The sequence below is a fragment of the Ostrinia nubilalis genome, chromosome 23 (assembly GCF_963855985.1).
Source record: "Ostrinia nubilalis chromosome 23, ilOstNubi1.1, whole genome shotgun sequence".
NCBI lineage: Eukaryota > Metazoa > Arthropoda > Insecta > Lepidoptera > Crambidae > Ostrinia > Ostrinia nubilalis.
In genome coordinates this window covers 9,502,286-9,522,743 of record NC_087110.1, presented here as the reverse complement: position 1 = coordinate 9,522,743, position 20,458 = coordinate 9,502,286, and the positions used below count along the sequence as shown (strand labels likewise).

The 20,458-nt window shown below is 37.8% G+C and overlaps 1 protein-coding gene across 1 annotated transcript in view; it reads right to left on the bottom strand.

Annotated features, from left to right (window-relative positions):
• The window catches only part of LOC135083168 (pikachurin-like), a 279,979-nt gene that overhangs the window by 240,507 nt on the left and 19,014 nt on the right, over positions 1-20,458 (bottom strand). The window contains exons 2-4 of the mRNA XM_063977902.1: positions 7,098-7,214; positions 3,895-4,250; positions 3,372-3,480 (exon numbers count right to left, since the gene is read on the bottom strand). Of these exons, the coding sequence (XP_063833972.1) occupies positions 3,372-3,480; positions 3,895-4,250; positions 7,098-7,214 (582 nt within the window). The remainder of the gene's footprint in view (positions 1-3,371; positions 3,481-3,894; positions 4,251-7,097; positions 7,215-20,458) is intronic.

Sequence of the window (20,458 nt, the reverse complement as noted above, 5' to 3'; positions counted from 1 at the left end):
TAGGAGGCCTGCCCACGCTACGTTTTCCAGCTCGTGGTCGCCACTCGAGAACTTTCCTGCCCCAACGCAATAATAGCAATGTGACCCCGAATTTCTTAGAGAATATTACATGCGAAATGACAAAGCTGCAAACTATTGCTTTGCAATTTAAATGAGCGTTTGCATGAATACATTATAAACTGTTAGATTTTATTTTAATTTAGATTTCTATTTACTTAAAATATTTAGGTTAGAAACAAAATAGGCGGCATTGGGAAAAGAATTCACACGAATTATGTTAAAAAAGCGCGATAAGTGGAACAGCTTTTCATAGATAGAAGACCGTAACATATTATTTTTGGATTTAGTTATACGCTGCTTCTTATGATCGGTATCAGAATCAAACCCTTTACAAAAAACTGAACTACCTATGTATTTATTATAGAAAATCCAAACTACGATCGGCATTGACTGTACAACACCACAAGGGCTTATTATAGCATTTTACACAACAAAAACGATACCCAAACCAGCCTCCCTGAGGGCAGCTTGAAAAAGGCCAAGACGGTCAATGCAAATAAAAATTGATAGATAAGAGAAAACCATATTTCCATCAGGATCCGGGACAATTTGGGAAAATACTCCGGATGCCCCGGTGTTGGGGTCGCAAACGCAACCCTACCGGGATATCGATAGTGTTGGGATTGTTGGATGTATCGATATCGATAAGTATAGAAAGAAAGAAAAAAGAAAAAATATTTATTTGACATCTAATACAAAGACAAACACATCAAAACAATGGAGAGAAGAGAGGAAAAAATGTTGTCAAAGAGGTCACCCACTCAGTTCATTTTGACAGTTGACATGTTACTGTCAAGTGGTTTTCAGTGGGTAGCTTCTACGCAGGGGCATTAAGTATAGATTATTAATTGAGTGGCCTTCTTATGACAGGCTAAAGAACAGATAAAACATGGGCACGTGCAAGTTTTAAAATAATCTGTCGTCTCCTGGAGCGATTTATTTCTGTTTGAAATGCTGTAGTTTTTTAAAACAGCTTTATGCTGGTTTATTTGAGTCTGTTTTGATTTTAATTACCTACGAAAGAATTAACTTATTGCTGTATGCGATTCTCATTGCAATAAACGTGGATCTTTATTACTACATTTTTATGTTTGGTAAGAGTTTAATTTGAACAGTTTCGTAGCCAAAATGTTTTTAAAAATACTATTGTTAAAAAACTTTAATATTTTTCACAACAAAACATTATGGTTTGCCCAACTTTATACTGTGCATAATTAACTGTGGAAACTTAAAATATAATACTGTTTATGTGGTTTTTTTTAATCATATTATTGTAGCTGTATGTTTCCCAAATATAAATAAATAAATAAGTACTTTCTTACTTAGCGTTTTTTTTACTCCACTCCTTGGATATGTTGCTTGGCAAAAGCTCTTTCTTAACAATTTGCTAGAAAGATCAGAATTCTAGACCCCCTAGCACCCTCAACTTTTGCATTTAACAAGAGATCCTGTATATCTTATTTTCTTATAACAATTATCATCAACCTCAACATTATAAAAAGCCCTACAGTAATATCGAATAACTGCCTATTTCTATCTTCTAATGAGCGGGTCCCAAAACGTTAAAGAAATCCATAAACTATCGAGTTTTCCCCACACTAGTATCGGTACGGTTTTTGCCCTTTAATCGACAAGCCTTCAAGGAATGCCGGGTGCCGAATTATATTAAGTGGCAGGGGCAGCATCAGGGGACCACGACATAATAAGATGTGCACCTATGGATTTTAGTATGGAGGAAAAAATGTGCAGGGGTCTCACGACATAAAGACAGCACCTATAGATTTTTTAGGTAGGTAGGGGAAAAACTGTGCAGGGGTTCCATAAGTTATGTATAGAGGGGCCTTAAGTGGTTCCTTTCAGAAAAAAGTTAAACTGAATTTAAATTGAATGATGATCCTTGTTTTCTAAAAAAACATAAACCTGGCGTATTCGGATGAAAAATAACTCACATGAAAATTAAAAAGTTATTTTTCCAGTTAAGTATGCATTTATGACTACTTACTCAACCACTTTATTAAAATAATAAAACTTTATTTTAGACTCTTTAAATCTTGGTGGGTTTGGCCTTTTTATAACACAAATTTATTATGAACTAAACTAACGAATAACTTAACAAGTAAATTTTTCTATTTAACATTTTGAGGTAGTAATGTTTAAAATAATAGTGGTTAAAATATTTATGTTTACCGTGGAAGCATAATATTTTAATTTTACTCTACAGCTCTGATACTGTTATTTTTTGCTAAAAATATTCGTGAAGGTACTTCAAAATTCTTTTCATCACTTTTATTATCGTCTAGAATCTAGACTTACTAGACCCTTTCTAATTTTCTAGAGCAAAATCATAGAAAAAGCCAATGTTAATTTACTAAATTTACTCGTACATTTACATACTCTCAAATCTTACAAAGAAAGACGTAAGTCTGATATCTTTAAGACATAAATTTACCTTCTAAAGTTCTCAATAAAACTTTTGCAGGTACATCCATATTATACGAGTACCTACCTACTTAATATGTATATTTTTCAAACGAACAAAGTGATATAAACAAATTCCATACTAACTAACAATAGAAGTCCCAAAGTCATACCAAGCTTATCTGTAACTTGCAAAGCTCGATCAGTCGATAGCCTAAAGTTCCAAACTCCGAGGTCTTTGGCCGTTATAAATCTAATTGTGCCCTCAGAGATTTTATGTCAAACTTCAGACATCTTAAAGCTGATAGTAGTTCGAAGTAAACTCATAAAATTAACTGTGCTGACTGATTGGTTTGTCAAACAACTAACAAAAGTACTAGAGATGTTTATTGCCTTGGTTTAATTTGTAGGTAACGCGTACAAAAGGCAAACATTCATTGATTAATTGTTTTCCATTGATAAAAAAACCTTATTTGAATTTAGTGACATACAGATGAAAAGTATTAAAAATGGTTATTTAAAGTCCATATTTAACTAAATTAGGGTTTTGTTATTTTCTAAGTTTTTGCTATTCACTCTCTACTGAGAGTGAATACGTAAGTAGGCTGATTGTAAAACATTGTCTTTCATTTTTTCTTTCTTACTAAAGTGTGTTGCTATAGCAGTTGTAGGGTCTCAAAAATTCTGTTTTAAGTATCCATAGAAATAAAAGTAACGAGTACCTACATAAACCATCTTACCCAAGTCTGTCACGATAGTAACATTGTTTTGTTTTAGCAGTTAGAAAGTCAGATAGGTTATTTGTATTTGAAGATTCCGGTCTTTGGGCTAAATAAACTTATTCCAACAAGTTAGATGCAGGCCAAGAGTATAAAACTAAAAACTACACTTACCTGATTTGCACTTAGCCCTCGCGCACTTGCACGTGACGTCTTCACACGGGTCGCAGTGACAGCTCTCCACGGCTGCAGTCCAGGATGGTGATGAGGTACCTCCTGGCACCTGCAGACAGGAAGATAAGGTACTGAATACTGATGTATGGGCGACCTAGAGGTCAGGGGAGGACAGCTGCCTCCCCTGGAAATCTCGCAGAAAATATGCAAACTCGCCTCTTCGCAACATGTCTTTGTTGATGAATTAGGTTTATTTTGTCAACTCGAAAAATGTCAAATAATTCGTGACACCCAAAGAGGTTTGGTCTCTTTGGGTGTCACGAATTATTTGACGCTGACTATACCCACACAAAGATAAAATATCGATTTACTACCAAATAAATCATGGCAAATGATCGGAATTGTGCCAGGTTTCAATAAAAAAAATTAAATCTTCTTTTCTAAGTTACGAGTAATTCAGGGAATCTGAGATGACAATTACAAAAAAAATGCCTTTCAAAACATTATTCAAACTGAGACTCACCTTTTGTTCTAAGCTAGGTCCTAGTGTAGTAACTTTCAGTTCGTTCGCTTCCATAACGTGCCTTCCTTCATCAGCAATGATGTCAAGATCAACTCTACTAACACCATCTTCCATCAAGCTCTTCAAACCGTCGACTTGTTTCGTTCTCTCACCAATTTCTGTGTAACTGGGCTCTCTATCGACCCTGGGTGGAGTTGTTGTGAGTCTTTGCATAGTGTCGATAAGTCTCTCGCTTACGTTATTACTATTTCTACTGGACGGGGCAACTTCTAGTTCTGCTGAGAAGGAAACGTCTTTCTGGTATAGGACATCTTCTTCTGTGTCTGCCGTTTCGGTTGATTTTGTCGCGTTTAATTCTGTAACAAGGAATATACGTCAGAAAGTCAAAGTAGGTAAACCTATTAAAGTACAAACTCTTGTAGAAAAAATGCCTGTTCCCATAATTTGGATTGTGGATAAAAAAAATCTTATGAAATAAAAAGGTTCTAAATATGAAAAGTACGATTATGTTGTCCCGAGGTATGATAGGGAAAGCTATACTGGGATGATGTATCGTGTATTACTGTATCATTCACGATAATACAGTATATGATACAATATACTGTATTACAAAGACATACATTACATAAAAACTTCGGAAGACCTACCTGATAGGGATCGTTGGATCTAGACCTAGACTTAAACTGACCTAGACTGATGGGATCTAGACTTAAAATAAAACAATATTTTATCCGAATTTGTATTTATTCACTCAGAATCAGAAATGGAAACCTTAAAGTTTTTATAATACTCCTTCCACGCTTGCCGATTGGACTTCAGCATTAAAAAACAGATGTCGATAGTTGTAGTTTGAACTGCGAAAATAAGCTGAGCGAGCGCGTATAGCACCGGCCAAGCATTCGGCTCGGCTGCCACAACCGCAGCGAGCATTACAGCTCCACTCATGAGTAAAGTAAAAGTCGCTGCTTGAGTCTTCACCCTCACACTCTGAGTCCCTCCTTTCAGCAAAGACCGCAGCACAATTACGTATATCACACAGTTGATTATCAACGGAATAAGCAACATTACGTCGTACTCTATAAATGGGCGCAATCCGCCCCATAAGGCATGGTCGACCACGCTCACTACAGTCGTCATTGTAGCTACTCCCCAAACGAGCAAATTGCTTTTCAGCATCCGTCGAGTGATACTACTCTTGAACACTTTCACTAAGTCCATATAAAACATCACAGATGCGACAAGCAGCCACCAAGCGCACGCGCAAAGTAAAAAGTTGATTGTCTCTTCAATCCAGTATTTCTTGCCGAGCGTTCGGCTCGCTTCGAGCACGCAGTGTAACGCTGCGAACGTCGTCACGATCATCATGAAAACGTGGTTCCTGAACGAACGCCATTTTGGAATCAGTGTCCAACTGGACACACTTATTATTGCTGTAATTACTGACAGTACCATGCTGATAAATAAAACGTATTCGATATGGAGATACGCGAAAGGTTTTTCTGTCATTGCGGCCGATAACTGGTATTTTATTTGATCCTCAGCGTTTGTTAGAGCAAATTTAATATTGATACTGTTGTCATCACTATTAAAGTTGGCATCATCAGTATCATACTCATAATCGTCACCACGATACACTTCGTAATACGCATCCTGTGATTGAGATGGAATTTTCAACAAATCGTTTGCGATCTTCATTTTTAAATCAATGTTGTTTTGAAACTAAACATGCAATGGTGCGTTTGTTACACCGTTAAATTCCTACTGGTGATATTTCCACTGCTTTTAACCGTAATTAGATATTATTATGTACCTAAAACCGGTCATTAGTTTATATTCATTAATATTTTTTATCATTACGTGCATTTTTGTGAAGGTTACTCGATAATAATGCTTTTACATCACTTATCTGCTACTTATCAAGTACCTACTCTCATTCATCGACAATAATTTAAATAGGTATAATTAATTAATGGGCATAATGATTACCTAGTATTGCTATAATTATTTATAGGTTGTTTATTTAGTTACTACAGCATATTAATTAGGTAACCAAACGGATGCCCTATTAATTGATACCAGAATTTGTAACCTTATTAGGCTTTGGTATAATATTCGTATACTTAATAACAAACGCCTAAAACATAACTGATAAAAAGAAAAGATAAAGAAATTCTAGCACTTCCTTAGTTCCTTAGACATCCGTATCCGTTACGTGTAGCACGTAGCAATACTACAGAGCACCCACACAGATATTGTTACATGCAACACGATTATACGTAGCGATACTACAATGCCCTCACATTACGATATATGTTACACGTAGCTTCAGAGTTTTAGCATTGTAGCGCATTCCTGCATACCCGTAGTCATCACTAACGTCAAGCAATACTTCGCATTCACACAGAAGTTATTTTGACGTAACTTAAAGGTAAACGAGACTTATAAAGACCTCCGTAGTAGGAGTAATTTTGTAGCACCCGCTCGTAGTCGTTACGTGTAGCACGTAGCGACACACGTAGCGTTACACGTAGCGACGCACGTAGCGTTACACGTAGCGTCTGAATTTCGTAGCGAAAGCAACGTTGTAGCACTTACCTAGACACATTACTACGTGCTACATACACGTAGCACATGAAACATGCTACACGTAGCTTAGTTAAATTTTAAAGCTTATCTAGACACCGTAGTTATTAAGTGTAGCACGTAGCGATACTACACTGCCTTTACTCGGAAGTTACATGCTACACGTAGTTGATAAGAAATTTTGTAGCGAAAGTAATGATGTAGCACTCAACTAGACACCATTGACTAGTTGAGACACGTAGCAATACTACAGTGCACTCACCACAGAAATGATAGTAGTAACATACTACACGTAGCTTAATTCTATAGCGAAAGAAATGTTGTAACGCTTATTTAGACACTAATAGTCGTTACGTGTAGCACCTAGCGATACTAAAGTCCGGTCACCGAGCACGTAGAATTTCGTCCAATGACCCCAAGCTACCCATTCTTATCGCTGGCACACTCACTCGGCCGCCCGTCGAGCAGTCACGACACTACGACAGCAATATAATTACACCCGAGCGATAAGGATGGGTAGCTTGGGATCATTGGACGAAATTCTACGTGCTCGGCGACCGGACTTTACACTGCCTTCACGTAGCTAATAAAGAGTTCCGTAGCAATATTGTAGCACTCACCTAGACACCCGTAGCCATTGACGTGTAGCACGTAGCCCGGGCTACAGCCACATTCATAGGTGCCATCGTGTAGCTCTCTGCATAGTTGCTCGCAAGGGCTACCCTCGCCGCACCTCCCTGCAACAATGAACAAAATTACACCCTTTGCTATTTGTGATAAAGAAGGTTTTACAAGAACGAATAGGTATAAAATTAGTCCATGTAATTATTGATGACATAACATAAAAACTCATTTTATTTTTGTAAGTAGGCTTTTAAAAAGCACTTTTACACGTCCCAGTATTAACCTTACAACTGCTTGGGGCCAGTGCTGAGAAAAAGCAGCGCAAGAAACTCAGTCACTATTGTCAGCCTTTTTTCAAGGGTTTACAGTCTTTAAAATAATAATATACATACTTAGTTATAAATAACACGAAAGTAATTTGACTGTGTGTGTAATAAACAACAGAAATGTAATTAATTAACGTCTAACTTTAGAACAGAATAATTTGTATTGTACGTAATCGTAGTTTACTAAGGTAATATTTTTTGGTTGACACAATTTTAGTAGCTGTTGCAACTTGCAATGGACAAAAATAGTCATAGTCACATTGACTTTCGTTTAGTTTCAACGACAGCTGTATCGCAGAATCTGATCCTATGTAAAAACGTGTTAACACTCGTTCAAACAAACCCTCCTTGACCCCTTTTTACACAACTTCTGCAGTTTATCGAGAAACAACTGGCCATAAGCAATAATTCACGAAAAAAGCTAAGCGCAGTTCGGCAAAAAATCGAAAGGGTATGATGGACGAGCGGCCCCGAAAATATCTGGCTGCTAAGTACAGGCCAGAAGTGGTCGCATTTTTAGAAGGAAAGTATATAACAGGGAAGTCGCCATATCAGACTAACTATTCTTGGCAGGTTGCTTATTGCTCATAAGATAGGCCCCCTTAATTGATATTTATTGTTCGTGGTGCATATCTTTTCCTTAAAGGTTATTAAACCTTTGTTTGTCACCTGTCATCCACTTTGCAATGGAGGGAAGGCGAACCTTAATTTCGAACTCCTATGTTCTTCTGATTAATTTCGTTACGGGTCAAAATTAAACTGTTATTGGATCCGCAACGAAAGTGTGGTGATAGCTTATTTGCAACTTTTGAAGATAGTGTGCTTACAGCGCTTAAAATACTTTTTTGCAAGCCATTACTCAGTTACTGTACGAATCTACACAGTACGTTAACATACAACTTAAACGTTACATGTACACCTACACGTTTTCTACGAGAAATTAATCGACTAAAGTGTATCGATTCACGCCCCGACAAAGTGCCTAACCAATGACGATAATCGATGCATCGGGCGCATCGATTTCATTACGATGGGCTGTGGTGTAAGCTACGAGATCTGACGAATATATCATAGTTACATCATCATCATCATCATCATTTCAGCCACAGGACGTCCACTGCTGAACATCGGATCCCCTAATGATTTCCATATCGCGCAGTTGGTAGCGGCCTGCATCCAGCGCCTTCCTGCTACCTTTATGAGGTCGTCGGTCCACCTTGTGATTGGACGTCCCACAAGGTCCCATAATTATGTTTCACCACTGAATAATTTGGTTACACTGAGTGTTTTTTTACACAAACACCGATAGAGGTTTGGAGTTAAGTATACTTATGTATTAAGTTTATTTTTGCTGCCGGTTTTTCAAGTGAGTTAAATTAAATGAGTAGAGTAATAATAAATACAGCATCCATAAGAAAATCGAGCCAAACGAAATAATTTAACGTTCTCAACGGTACATTGTACCACACAACAAAATGGCAGGTGTTGCCATTATAAGCTACCCCTTTGATCTTTTAACACTCACTGCACTTTAGCACACACACTGCCTATTAATTATGATACTTAGTTGCTGCACTGCATAATTATAAATACAAAACACTCACATCACACACTACAGTATTATTGTCCCGAGAAAATCATCATCATCATCATATTAGCCATCTTAGTGTAGATGTCATGCCCTGAGTGCCCAAGCAACTGCACTCAGGAGGATTTGATGAGTGCTACTGACAACGCCACTCTTGTGGCGGAGTTTTGGGCTGACACTGTGTAGGTTTGTTGTCGACACGAAAAGAAGAAGAAGAAGCCATCTTAGTCGCACTAGATGCAGCCAGGAACATGGAAAGCATTGGAGGAGGTCTATGTTCAGCAGTGGACGTCCTATGGCTGAGATGAGGGTTAAAATAGGTACCTACTGGGACATGAAAAGCGCTTTTTATAAGCCCACTTAAAAAAATTATAAGTTTTTAATGAGAGTTTTAATAAGACTAGGCAATAAAAAAGCTATGAAGAATGTTTACCAAGATCTTATAACCATCTGAATTCTTTGTTGAAAAATAATTCCTATTTGAGAGAAAATACTCTGGAGCACCTAGTAGCTTTCCGCGATGTGGAATTCGAGGAAAATAAGAAATTACTAGGAATGTTTGAATTCCACTAAATAAATCCATTTGTCATTCATATTCAAATTACTTACTTGTCGCCACTCATAGTCCTCGAACGTAAAAAAAAGTTTAAAATATGCGGAATGTCTAAAATTTCCAGAGAAAATTAAAAAATGTGGATTCCACGAAATTTCCAATGATTTTCAATTATGACACAAACCTCTCTACCAAACTTTTTTTTAACTTCTCTCCCTACACCTTGTATAAAGGCAGCGTGATAAAAATGTCTATACTGAAAACTGCGCAGTCTAATTGGCGCTCTCATGGAAGGCTGGCCGTGATGAAAATACGTAATTACGAGGAGCGTTGGTTTGTCGTGCCGCCCGCCATTAGAGGCGTAGAACCTATTTTGCGAACGAATTTTCACGAAGCTGGCAGGTTGTGGCTTCAGTATCGGCGGGAATGCATAAACAACGTTAGAAACGTGACTCTAAAAATTCTTGCAGTCAGCGTTTTTGTTTCTTTTTAGAGACTTGAAGGTATCAATCAATATACTAAAGCTACGCCCGGTCTGTGAGCACATAGAATTTTATCATTTTATTTATAAATTATGTCGCGCTTGCACACTCACTGCGGGCGCCCGTCGCTCAGTCGCGACAGCAATATAATTACGCGCTAGCGATAAGAATGGGTAGCTTGGGGTCATTGGACAAAATTCTACGTGCTCGCAGACCAGACTATACATAATCTTCTATCTATACTAACGTGCAGAAGATCTCATAAATGCAGCAGAAAGGCGCTAGATGCAGGCCGTTATTACCAATCGATCCATCTGTAAATTATTGGGGGAGGCCTTCAGCAATGAACGTCCTGTGGCAGAAATGATGATGATGATGAAGGTGTAAAACGCAGCGTGGGACGTCCACCCATAAGGTAGACCGACGACATCATAAAGGTAGCAGGAAGGCGCTGGACGCAGGCCGCTAAAAACCGGGCAACATGGAAAGCAGGGGGGAGGCCTATGTTCGGCAGTGGACGTCCTATGGCTGAAATGATGATGATGATTTTAAGAATTGGAGTTGTTTTATCTAACTTTGGATCGTTTTGCAAAAGATTTGTGTGAACCTTATACATAATTTTTGCCTACCTTATACTAGTAAATAAATAATGATTTAGAACTTAGCTATAAAAATAGTAACAAAAAGTGGTTTGTTTGGCTTTCCAAAACCGCTCAAACTACAGCTCAACTCTTCAGCTATTCGGGCGGTCAGGAATATTATATTGTCGTAATTATTCCTTGTCGGCGCCTAATAGGAAGGCTCCCGCAACCGCCGCGTCGGTGGTTATGCTACATTGCCTCTGTTTTCTTTTCAGGCGCTGCTATTTTGAAGAACTTTATTTTTAACTCGCTTCTGTCCGCTACTTACTTTAATTTCCTTCCAGAGAAAGTCCCCTCAAACAAAATTAGTTCTTAAGTATCCCACCAGAGAAACACACCCAGTTCCTCAGGAAAATGTACACCCCTATAACCAAATTGTCAATAACATGTTTTAAATACCTGCGGAATAATAAAATGTTGCCATTATCTATAAATTATGTCGTTTAACTCAAAGTACTGAATGTTAGAGGACATAGTCTAAAACAACAACCAGTTCATTCTCATCAACAGACTGCTTAATATTTCTAAACATGGTCCTTCGAGCCGGATACACCAAACTAACACTTCAGAAGTGCAACCACGGAGTATAAACTGTACAGTGAAACCGGAAATAGGATTTTGGAATAGCGGCTGCAGACGTGTGGGCTCTCATTTAGCGTTTTATTTCGCCCATTATACGGCAAATTGGACGGACAATTAAATCTTCTATTGACGGAGCTGGAGGCAAATTGTGTTTGGAGTTTGCTTAATTGGGTTCATGGTGCTGCGAGATGTTAGTAAAACTTTAGATTGAGATTTTACTGAGTAATTCGTCATCGTTTCCATCTTTGTTATAGTAACACTCGTATTCACAAACATTACTATAAGGTCTCACAGTGCGCGTGGACGCACAGGGTCACACACAACCAATCACAGAACTCTATTCAACGCTGTGCGTTTGATTTTCAGTGTCACTTAAGCAAGCATCGTTTGTGAATACGGATGTAACTTTCTGTTTCTTAATAACTAAAGTTTTGTCACTATAGCGGTTAATGTGTAATGACAAACAGCGAAGTGATGCCCTAATAATAAGATCCCTTCGGAACCACTTGGTATGGAACCCAAAAACTCTTATTTATGTATCAGTTCGCAGTGTACTATATATTTATGTTTTTGACTGACATTTCAACCCGTGACGTTTGAATTTTACTATTTTTAAAACTTAATTATTTCATAGATTTTAAATATTCTTTTAAATTAACTCGCCATGGTACTCATAAAAAACATCCAAACACCGTTCCTGTCGTAAATTCCTAATCTATTTTTCATAAAACGGCATGACAAAGCATCCAGTACTCGGATGATTCAATAAACCCCGGATGTAGGTCAATGGGTATAGATAAATTACGGTTTATGGTGTAGGAAAACCATGAGACTGGATATTTGCAGGACTGGCTCTAGATTTTATGGTCTGGAATCAAAAAGACGAATCCTGTGTCTCTTTTTTGCCTCTAGAAAAAGAAATAAGGAACCTTCACAGAAAAGCAACCTTCGATTATTGTTAAAAGCTAGGGACTGTAGTTTATTGTTAACAGCTAGCTTTGTTAGACTGAAATTTACTGCCTGCTGCTGTTTTTCCCGAACACTTTATTCTGGGCCACTTCAAGGCCTGACTGAATAGGCACTTACAGGGCAGGTGTACCATCCTTGACTACATCTAACTTAACAGCAGGTGCCACTTTGATGACAATCCATCCTGAAAAATCCTGTAATGCGGTTTCCCTACTCAGAACTAACATGAATCCGATTTAGCACCCTCTAGTGGCAAAGAGTAGCTATAATAATAGCTACTTGCCTGGTGAACGAATAAAATTAGATTGAAAACAATGAAAGCAAGCAAGTGGTTGCTACAGAGTAGAATAAAACCACACCACTACTTCTCTTCCCGTGGATGTCGTAAGAGGAGACGAATGGAAACAATAATATGACAACCACAAAAATAGGCTTCCCCAACTTGTCTGGCCAGCGATTGGAGTATTGACCAAATCTAAATATACGACATAGGTGACTGACTGACTGACTGACATAGTGATCTATCAACGCACAGCCCAAACCACTGGACGGATTGGGCTGAAATTTGGCATTATTTATTATTATTGGTTTTTGGGCCTTTATTTGCGCCAACTCGACCAGGTTTGATCTATTGTGGCAGCCCTTGTCTTTAAAGTTCACTGCTTAGTCCCGTTGAGTCTATAAATTTCCAGATTCTTTGGAGCGTGATATCTGCTATCTCATCCGGGTGCATGATGTGTCGCCCGAGATGGATACTTCTTTTGCTCATAAGCGGGAAGCATGAGCAAAGAACATGCATGGCCGTTTCTTCTTCTGTATGGCAGAATCTGCACAGAGTTTCCTCGGTCATGTTCATGTTCGATTTATGTTTGTTTAGTTTGCAGTGGCCGGTCAGTATTCTAGTCACTGCACAGGCTTTGTATCTTTTGAACTTTAGCAGTTCTTTAGTTACTTTATTGCTATATCCCTGAATGAGTGCTTTTGAGTGTTTTTGTCCCGATGTAGACTTCCACCACTCAATAGCCTCTTGTTTGCAGAGGGCGGTTAGTAGCGTGGTGGCTCGTTGTTTGGTAATGCCACAGAACGGTTCTACGCCGATTTGAGGGTTATCGGCTCCATCTCTGGCGAGTTCATCTGCTACTTCGTTTCCTTCTATATTCGAATGTCCTGGTACCCATGTAAGCGTTACTTTGTTGGTATTTCCCAGTGCATTCAGTGTCTCGGTGCATGTTTGCACCAATTTTGACGTGTATTCGAAGGATGTTAAGGCCAGCAGTGCTGCTTGGCTGTCTGAGTTGATGTAGATGTGTTGATCCTGGAGCTTCCTTTCCAAGTTTAATATAATTTGGCATGCAGCTAGGTGTTATGACGTAAGCAAGCATCCGCTAAGAAAGAATTTTACGAAACTCCACCCCTAAGGGGTAAAACGGGATCCACGCGTACCTACGAAGTCGCAGGCGGCCACTAGTACTTTATAATTGCCTCTGGTGAACAAGGAACGATCTTCTTCCTGACTTTGTCCCAAAACGTCGCGATCTTTCTGACTGAACCTTATTCTACGAATAAAAGTAATGAAAATAACACACTAGTATTATAAACGCCTCTATAATAATGCTCTTGACGCAGGCCGCTACCAACCGGGCAACATAGAAAGCATTAGGGGTGGCCTATGTTCAGCAGTGGACGTTCTATGGCTGAGATAATGATATTTTTTTTTAACCGAGCCGAAACGTCGGGAGGGTAAATATTATTTACCGTTAAAATAGATATTGTTGCAATAAATCCCGTGAAGTGATAATTTTATGAGATAATGATGATGATTATCATGAATATTAAAAAGAGTTCGAAACTACTGAGCTAAAAATTCTTTCACCCTTATATTAGAATCCAGTAATGCCATTATAAGTTCGTCAATATTGCCATTTACGCCGAAGCTCTTCTTAATAAATCACAGTAATCACCCTGAGGATACTGGCTCTGAAATCGATAAATCATCAAAGGGTTGTCTTATTTAAATAAGTATCATTTCGATTTAATTAAAACCGAAGCCTTCCAAGTTGAAATTACAATATAAGTACCTTAGGCCCCTCGCCCACGGCGACTTTTTGTAGCGAAGCAGTAGCGATTCTGTCGCGCGTTCGCATCGATACAGTCGCAAATTGTGTTCGTCCGTTCGTTCTTTTCAGCCAAAATTTGGCATCATTTAATGACGTCCACTGCTGGACAAAGGCCTCCCCCAAGGTTTTCCACAATGAACGGTTCTGCGCTGCCTGCGCGACCTTTACCAGATCGTCGGTCCACATAGTAGGAGGCTTGCCCACGCTACGTCTTCCAGCCCAGCTAACTGTATCCTCCCATAAACACGATTTAGTCGTGTTGCAAATACGATACTGTCGCGCTTCTGTCGCGATGCATACGCGATTCAGTAACGGTACAAAATAACCTCCGATCGCTGCAGTTACCGCACCACCCTCCGTTCTCTCCCCGATGTCGTCCGATACGGTCGCGCGTTTGCATCGATACAGTTGCGCAGCTGTAGCGCGTTAGTAGCGCGTTGCAAATGCGACTAAAGCGCGTTAGTAGCGTTGCTGTCGCTCGTTTACGAAACGCGCGACAGCACCACTGCAAAAAATAGCCGTGGGCGAGGGGCCTTACATAATACAGGGTGACCTTTTTAAATGTGCGTGGCGGGCAAAATCTGAAATTAAGGTTGCCCGGCCTAATAAGCCTTTATTGGGAACATAATCTTTTGAAATGAAACAGCTGGTAGGGCAAAAAGATTATGAGACATGTAAAGGCTCCTTATGGGCAAAACTGAAAGTTTTTTATTATTTCTTTTGTTTTTTTTTTCTCTAATTAAATATTTGTCGATTCAAAAGTCTATATTATTTGATTATTATATTAGGTACTCAAGCATAAAAGGTTTCTTTCCTTGTACTTGAACTGTAGTTTTAAAAATTTGGTATTCTACCTTCATAAAGAAACTACCTGTCTCTACTTGTACATATAGAATCTCCATCTATGGAGATAGCTCAGAAATATTAAAGTCTGTATTTTTTAGTTTTCCACGTCTTCCTTCACAAAGAAACTGTCTGTACTTACACAAGTACAGAATCCCCGTCTAAAAGAAATATTAAAGTCACTTTACGTCTAAAGCGTCTCATAAAACCAATTTGGTCAGAGGGTCTTCTTGAACCAAATCGAATTGAGTGGAGCGGGGAAGTATAAATTTATCAAAGTCGCCTGAGGTGTACTTGGGAAAGCCTGGTCTTGTAGTGTTGCTGGAAATAGATAAAAATATCGATAACATTCCAAAATATTACCTACCTCCGTACATATTTAAACTAAAACCCTAATATGTGTTGTATACTGTTAATGTCTTAAATGTGTATTTCTGTTGGTGTACCTTTATCAATAAATAAATAAATAAATACTCCGTTAGTCGCAAGTCGTAAGTAAGCTTTGCAATGGAAGGAAATCGATATCTCGGTTTATTTTGTTGCCAAATTACAGTTTAACTTTCCCCGTGACTAATTTAGCCTTAATCACTGTTTGGGTTTGTATTGGCGATCAATCAAGCTGTATATAACTTCGAATAACAGGAGTTGCGGTTCAGTGAAGGAAAAGAGGGGTTATGTACTTAATATAGAACAACTATTGATAGTAGGTAACAATAGTGCGAACGAGACATTACTATCGCCAATTCGCCATAAAGCAACTGATATTACTGTAAGTACTGTACCTCTAGCATGAACCACTTTCGTCTTCGAATCGTTTGCGAATTCGACAAAATTCGATACTCAATCTTTGAATTAAGGCCGGGTAGCAGAGAAAATGGCGAAAATGAGGTTTTCATTTTTCATTTTTGAGGTACTAAACAGTAAAATTAAAGGCTAAGATTTTTATTGGGCATAGTTGAGGATATTTTCTAGGGCTATTAACGGATGGAAACACGATTTGATGAAGTTGACTTGATAGAATAAATTCCCAAAGTTACCTCTATTCGTTTTCTATTTATGGTTTTATTTTTAAAATAAGCGATTTGAGATTCTAAATCTTTTACTAAACTAAAGTTCAGAAATAACTTGAGGGCTTTTAACGGATGAAATTTTTATATTGCGTCTTATTTAGTTACTATGTTAAAAAATGTGGAAAAAATCGTCCATGACGGCTTGGACAATCTCAATCAGTCGCGCGGTGGCGCTTACGGAGGACGGACGCGTGTCACTTTTTTGGCCGTGACAGTTCGCGATTTGTCAATATTTTTGACAATGATGACTTTGATGAGTCACAGTATAATAATATCAGTGTTACTGGAGAAAGCTTAAATTTTTGATAATTAAAAATTATCAATTTTGTCTACCTATTGAAATTTAAATCGTTCGCATCCTTTTAAACGAAGACTCTACTCATGATACATAGTACATTCCTCAAATATGAGACACAACCAATGAGTTAAAATTACATTTTAATAGTACCTACATACAATCGTCTTACACTCTTTAGAAGAGCACACTGACACAAATAAATAATAAAAAATACTGTCTAAGTTCTGTAGCTAAAGGTCTAAGCTGTAAGATAGAAGAATCTTCTAGCTAAAAAAGATGGCAGATGCAGCAGATGTCAACGGATTTAAAACTGGAGTTCATATGACTCCTTGTAGACTTGAGTCTCTAGAGCTTCCCTTCCTCCACCATGCGTAAAAGTTTTCCAAAAATACTGTCTGAGGTCTGTAATAAAAGTCTAAACTGCAAGATAGAAGAATCTTTTAGCCAAAAACATGGCAGATGCAGCATAATATATCAACGGATTTAAGACTGGACTGGCACCACCTTGCAATGTCATACTCTCATTGTTATCTGTAATGTAAATTATTTTTAAAATGTATTTAAAAAATAAAATGTTCGTTTTATTATTTCAATAATCTGACCTCTCAACTCAACTACACTACATAAACACCTTTGTTCGCAACTGTACTGACGAAACCTCGATATTATACCGTTCATTTAAGATGGCAAGCTTTTTGCTGCGGTAATGCACTCCAGGTAACCGTGTGTGATGCTTATTGCTCATAGTGATTTTCGATACAGAGCCCCGTACATACGTTATACATAAATTATGGAAAGAAAACACCCAGACCAATACAAACAAAAATATGTATGCAATTTTAGTATGATATTTTTATTTATTAATAAACAAAAAGACTGAACAAAATTGATGTCAACAACTATAATTTATTATCCAAGCTCTAAATAATCGCTACTACGAGTAACTGATCATAAAATGTTTTTCCAATAGCTCAAGCTCCCGAGGATCTACCGATAGGTCGGGTGACGTAATCTTGAAATTCTTTTAGCCGGCGCGGAACTTCCGGAAGGTCGGGTGACGCCACGCCTCTTTGAACCGTGTTTACTTTGGCAGTTATATTTATTCGATTCTAAAATATATTCCCAAAAATTTTGAAAGTTGTTTTAATTTGTATCACTTGGATATGATTTGTATTAGAAAGTGCTGTGAGTGTGACGCTTGAACGGAAGGAAGTCAACCTAACCTAACCAACTGCGTATTTCTAAACTGCGTATTTCTATACTGTGTAGCCGCGAGAGCTCTTTGGCGCGCTGTCTTCGGCGAAGTATTGCGCGCGCAGATTTTGACAGCGCGAAATACCTACTTTAGCAGAAATACCAAGCCTTAAACGATAACGTGACAATTAATTTTGCTTCTCAAAATAAGTTTTATTTTATTTTATGCTAGACAAGGCAGGTATTTGACCGCAATCACACCTGGTGTTAAGTGAGATGCAGTCTAGGATGCAACCATTTGTCATACTATGTTCACTTTACGACACGTTCACAAGGGCGCTGTTGCAGTTTTCGTACTAAATCTTTTGATGGCGATTCGAATACGCAAACGATTCGAGGTGAAACTTTTTCGTGCTAGCCGTACTGTACGATTACTAATCCAAAACTATGGTCAGTTGCTGATTTTTAGATAACATTGAAAAGCTTATCGATATTTTTGGCTGCTAAAAATAACACGCAGCTGCTTTAGGGCTATAGAAGCAATCTGACTATTCCCTTTAGAGCTAGACGTGACCACTGGAGCGTCCACTATAGATTACAGACTTATGGCAGCAGCTAAGCGCTTAAAATGCATTTTTATACAGCCTTTTATAATTCTATTACAACTTTACAATTGTGCAAGTAGGTACCTACCATCTTTTGTAAAATATTAAAGTAGCTTCTTTTTCGTCAAACTATAAACACAGGACCGGATTTTAGTACTTTACTACATCATATTCCATTTACCTACTTCACTCTTACTTTAAAATAAACGACTTTATACCATTAAACGTTCCTCCTTTCAGTGAGAGTTCCTCAAACGAATTTATTTTAGTCCCAGCTGGGAATCGTATCCAGAACTTTTTTAAGAGTCTACCACCAGTTTACCATAATTTTTTACTAAATATTGCTAATCATGGTCCTTCGAGCCAGATTTAAAAATGTTGCTCTCCAGTACTGCAGCCTACAGTAGAGCAATATACTTCCATTTACCTACTCCTAGTTCACAATAAAACGCTTGAAGAATTATTATGTAACATTAAACCATTCCGCAGAACTTCCAGCTTGCAATTTGAAATATTTGTGGAGTCGGACCGGACAGGCATCCCTGAGATTTAGGTAGCACTTTAGGATCTAGACCGAAATATTCACGCTTCAAACCACCTGTAGTCTAATCTAAATCTAGGACACTAAAGTTAGTACTTTGAAGGCTAAATCGGGTAGCTGATGTGATTTTTCTTTCATAGTGACTGAGTTTCTTGCGCTGCTTCTTCTGGGTCATTTATTGTCCCGAAGCAGTGGTAGGGTTAATACTGGGACGTGTAAAAGTGCTTTTTAAAAGTCTACTTGAAAAATAAAATGAGTTTTGAGTTTTTTATAGCTACTAAGCGACTGATTTATTATCCAATACGATAATGTTATTGTTAATGGAATAAATTACTATGACTATGACTATGATTTGACGCAATGGCTGAGCAGCACACAGATAGGTACAAGAGGTTGCGGGTTCAACTGCGTATACTCCACGATAAAAGCGTATAGTAGGTACTCGTATATTATTATGCATCTAGTAACATCACTCATACTCATGACAGGAGTAAACCTATCTGTGATTGCCAAGCTAAAAATGCTGAGGCGACTTGAAGATCATAATGCAGTAATAAAGTGGAGTCTGTATTGGCGCCATATACACAGTGTACGAGTAGACTACAAATACACATTTAGCTTAAAACGTGTATAAATGACTAAATTTTAGTTTTGAAATGCATTCGGATTATAAAACCGCTAGAAACAATTCGCACGCCAAAAGCTTGAAACTCAGCATTTAAAATAAAACGTATTTGAAACGTCCTTCACAACTTCTCTCTGCGTGAATTTAACTCCATTTCTGCTCCGCGCATTTCAAACTGCTTTTAGTGCATCAAAAAGAAAAAAAATACTTTTAACATTTAACGCCGAATGTGTAGTTTTCGATAATTTTTTTGGTGCAAAATGGCATCTATCACGATTACATAAGATGCAACAATGTTTGACCACCCAAGTAGCATCAGATTATCTTCATAAGGCATTGAAGATATCTTGAAGACTAATAGACTAATTCCAGCCGTTGTCTTGGCCAAGACAATAGTCGCACCCAAGAAATCTTGAAGTTATCCCCCAAGACAATGGTAAGCAAAAAAGGGCACAATCCTTTGGAAATCACTGAGACAGAGTTAAGACAACGCTTAAGGCAGACTTAAACCCTAATTAAGAGTGTAGTTTTAAGAATTTCTAAACAATTACTATAATATATCTTGTAGTATGACTGTAGACAAGGAAACAGAGTTGAAGATATCTTGAATACTTATTTAAGACTAATAATTATTTTTAGAGCTAAGGTTTATTTAACTTCATGAAGAACTATGTAAGACACTTTTTATTAAAGAGGAACTTTAATTTAGAAAACATTGTAATCTTTAACACTAAATCAACTTTAGATAAAGGTTAATGAAAATGGCGATTACATTATTTTAATAACTAATTTATATTATGTCTAGAAAAGACCGTGAATGTCATTTTTGCATAGGAAATATAAAACGCAATTTGGTTTCTCGTGTAAAATCAATGGATAATGTTATAAAACAGGAGGGCCTTGAAAAAAACCTAATAAGATCA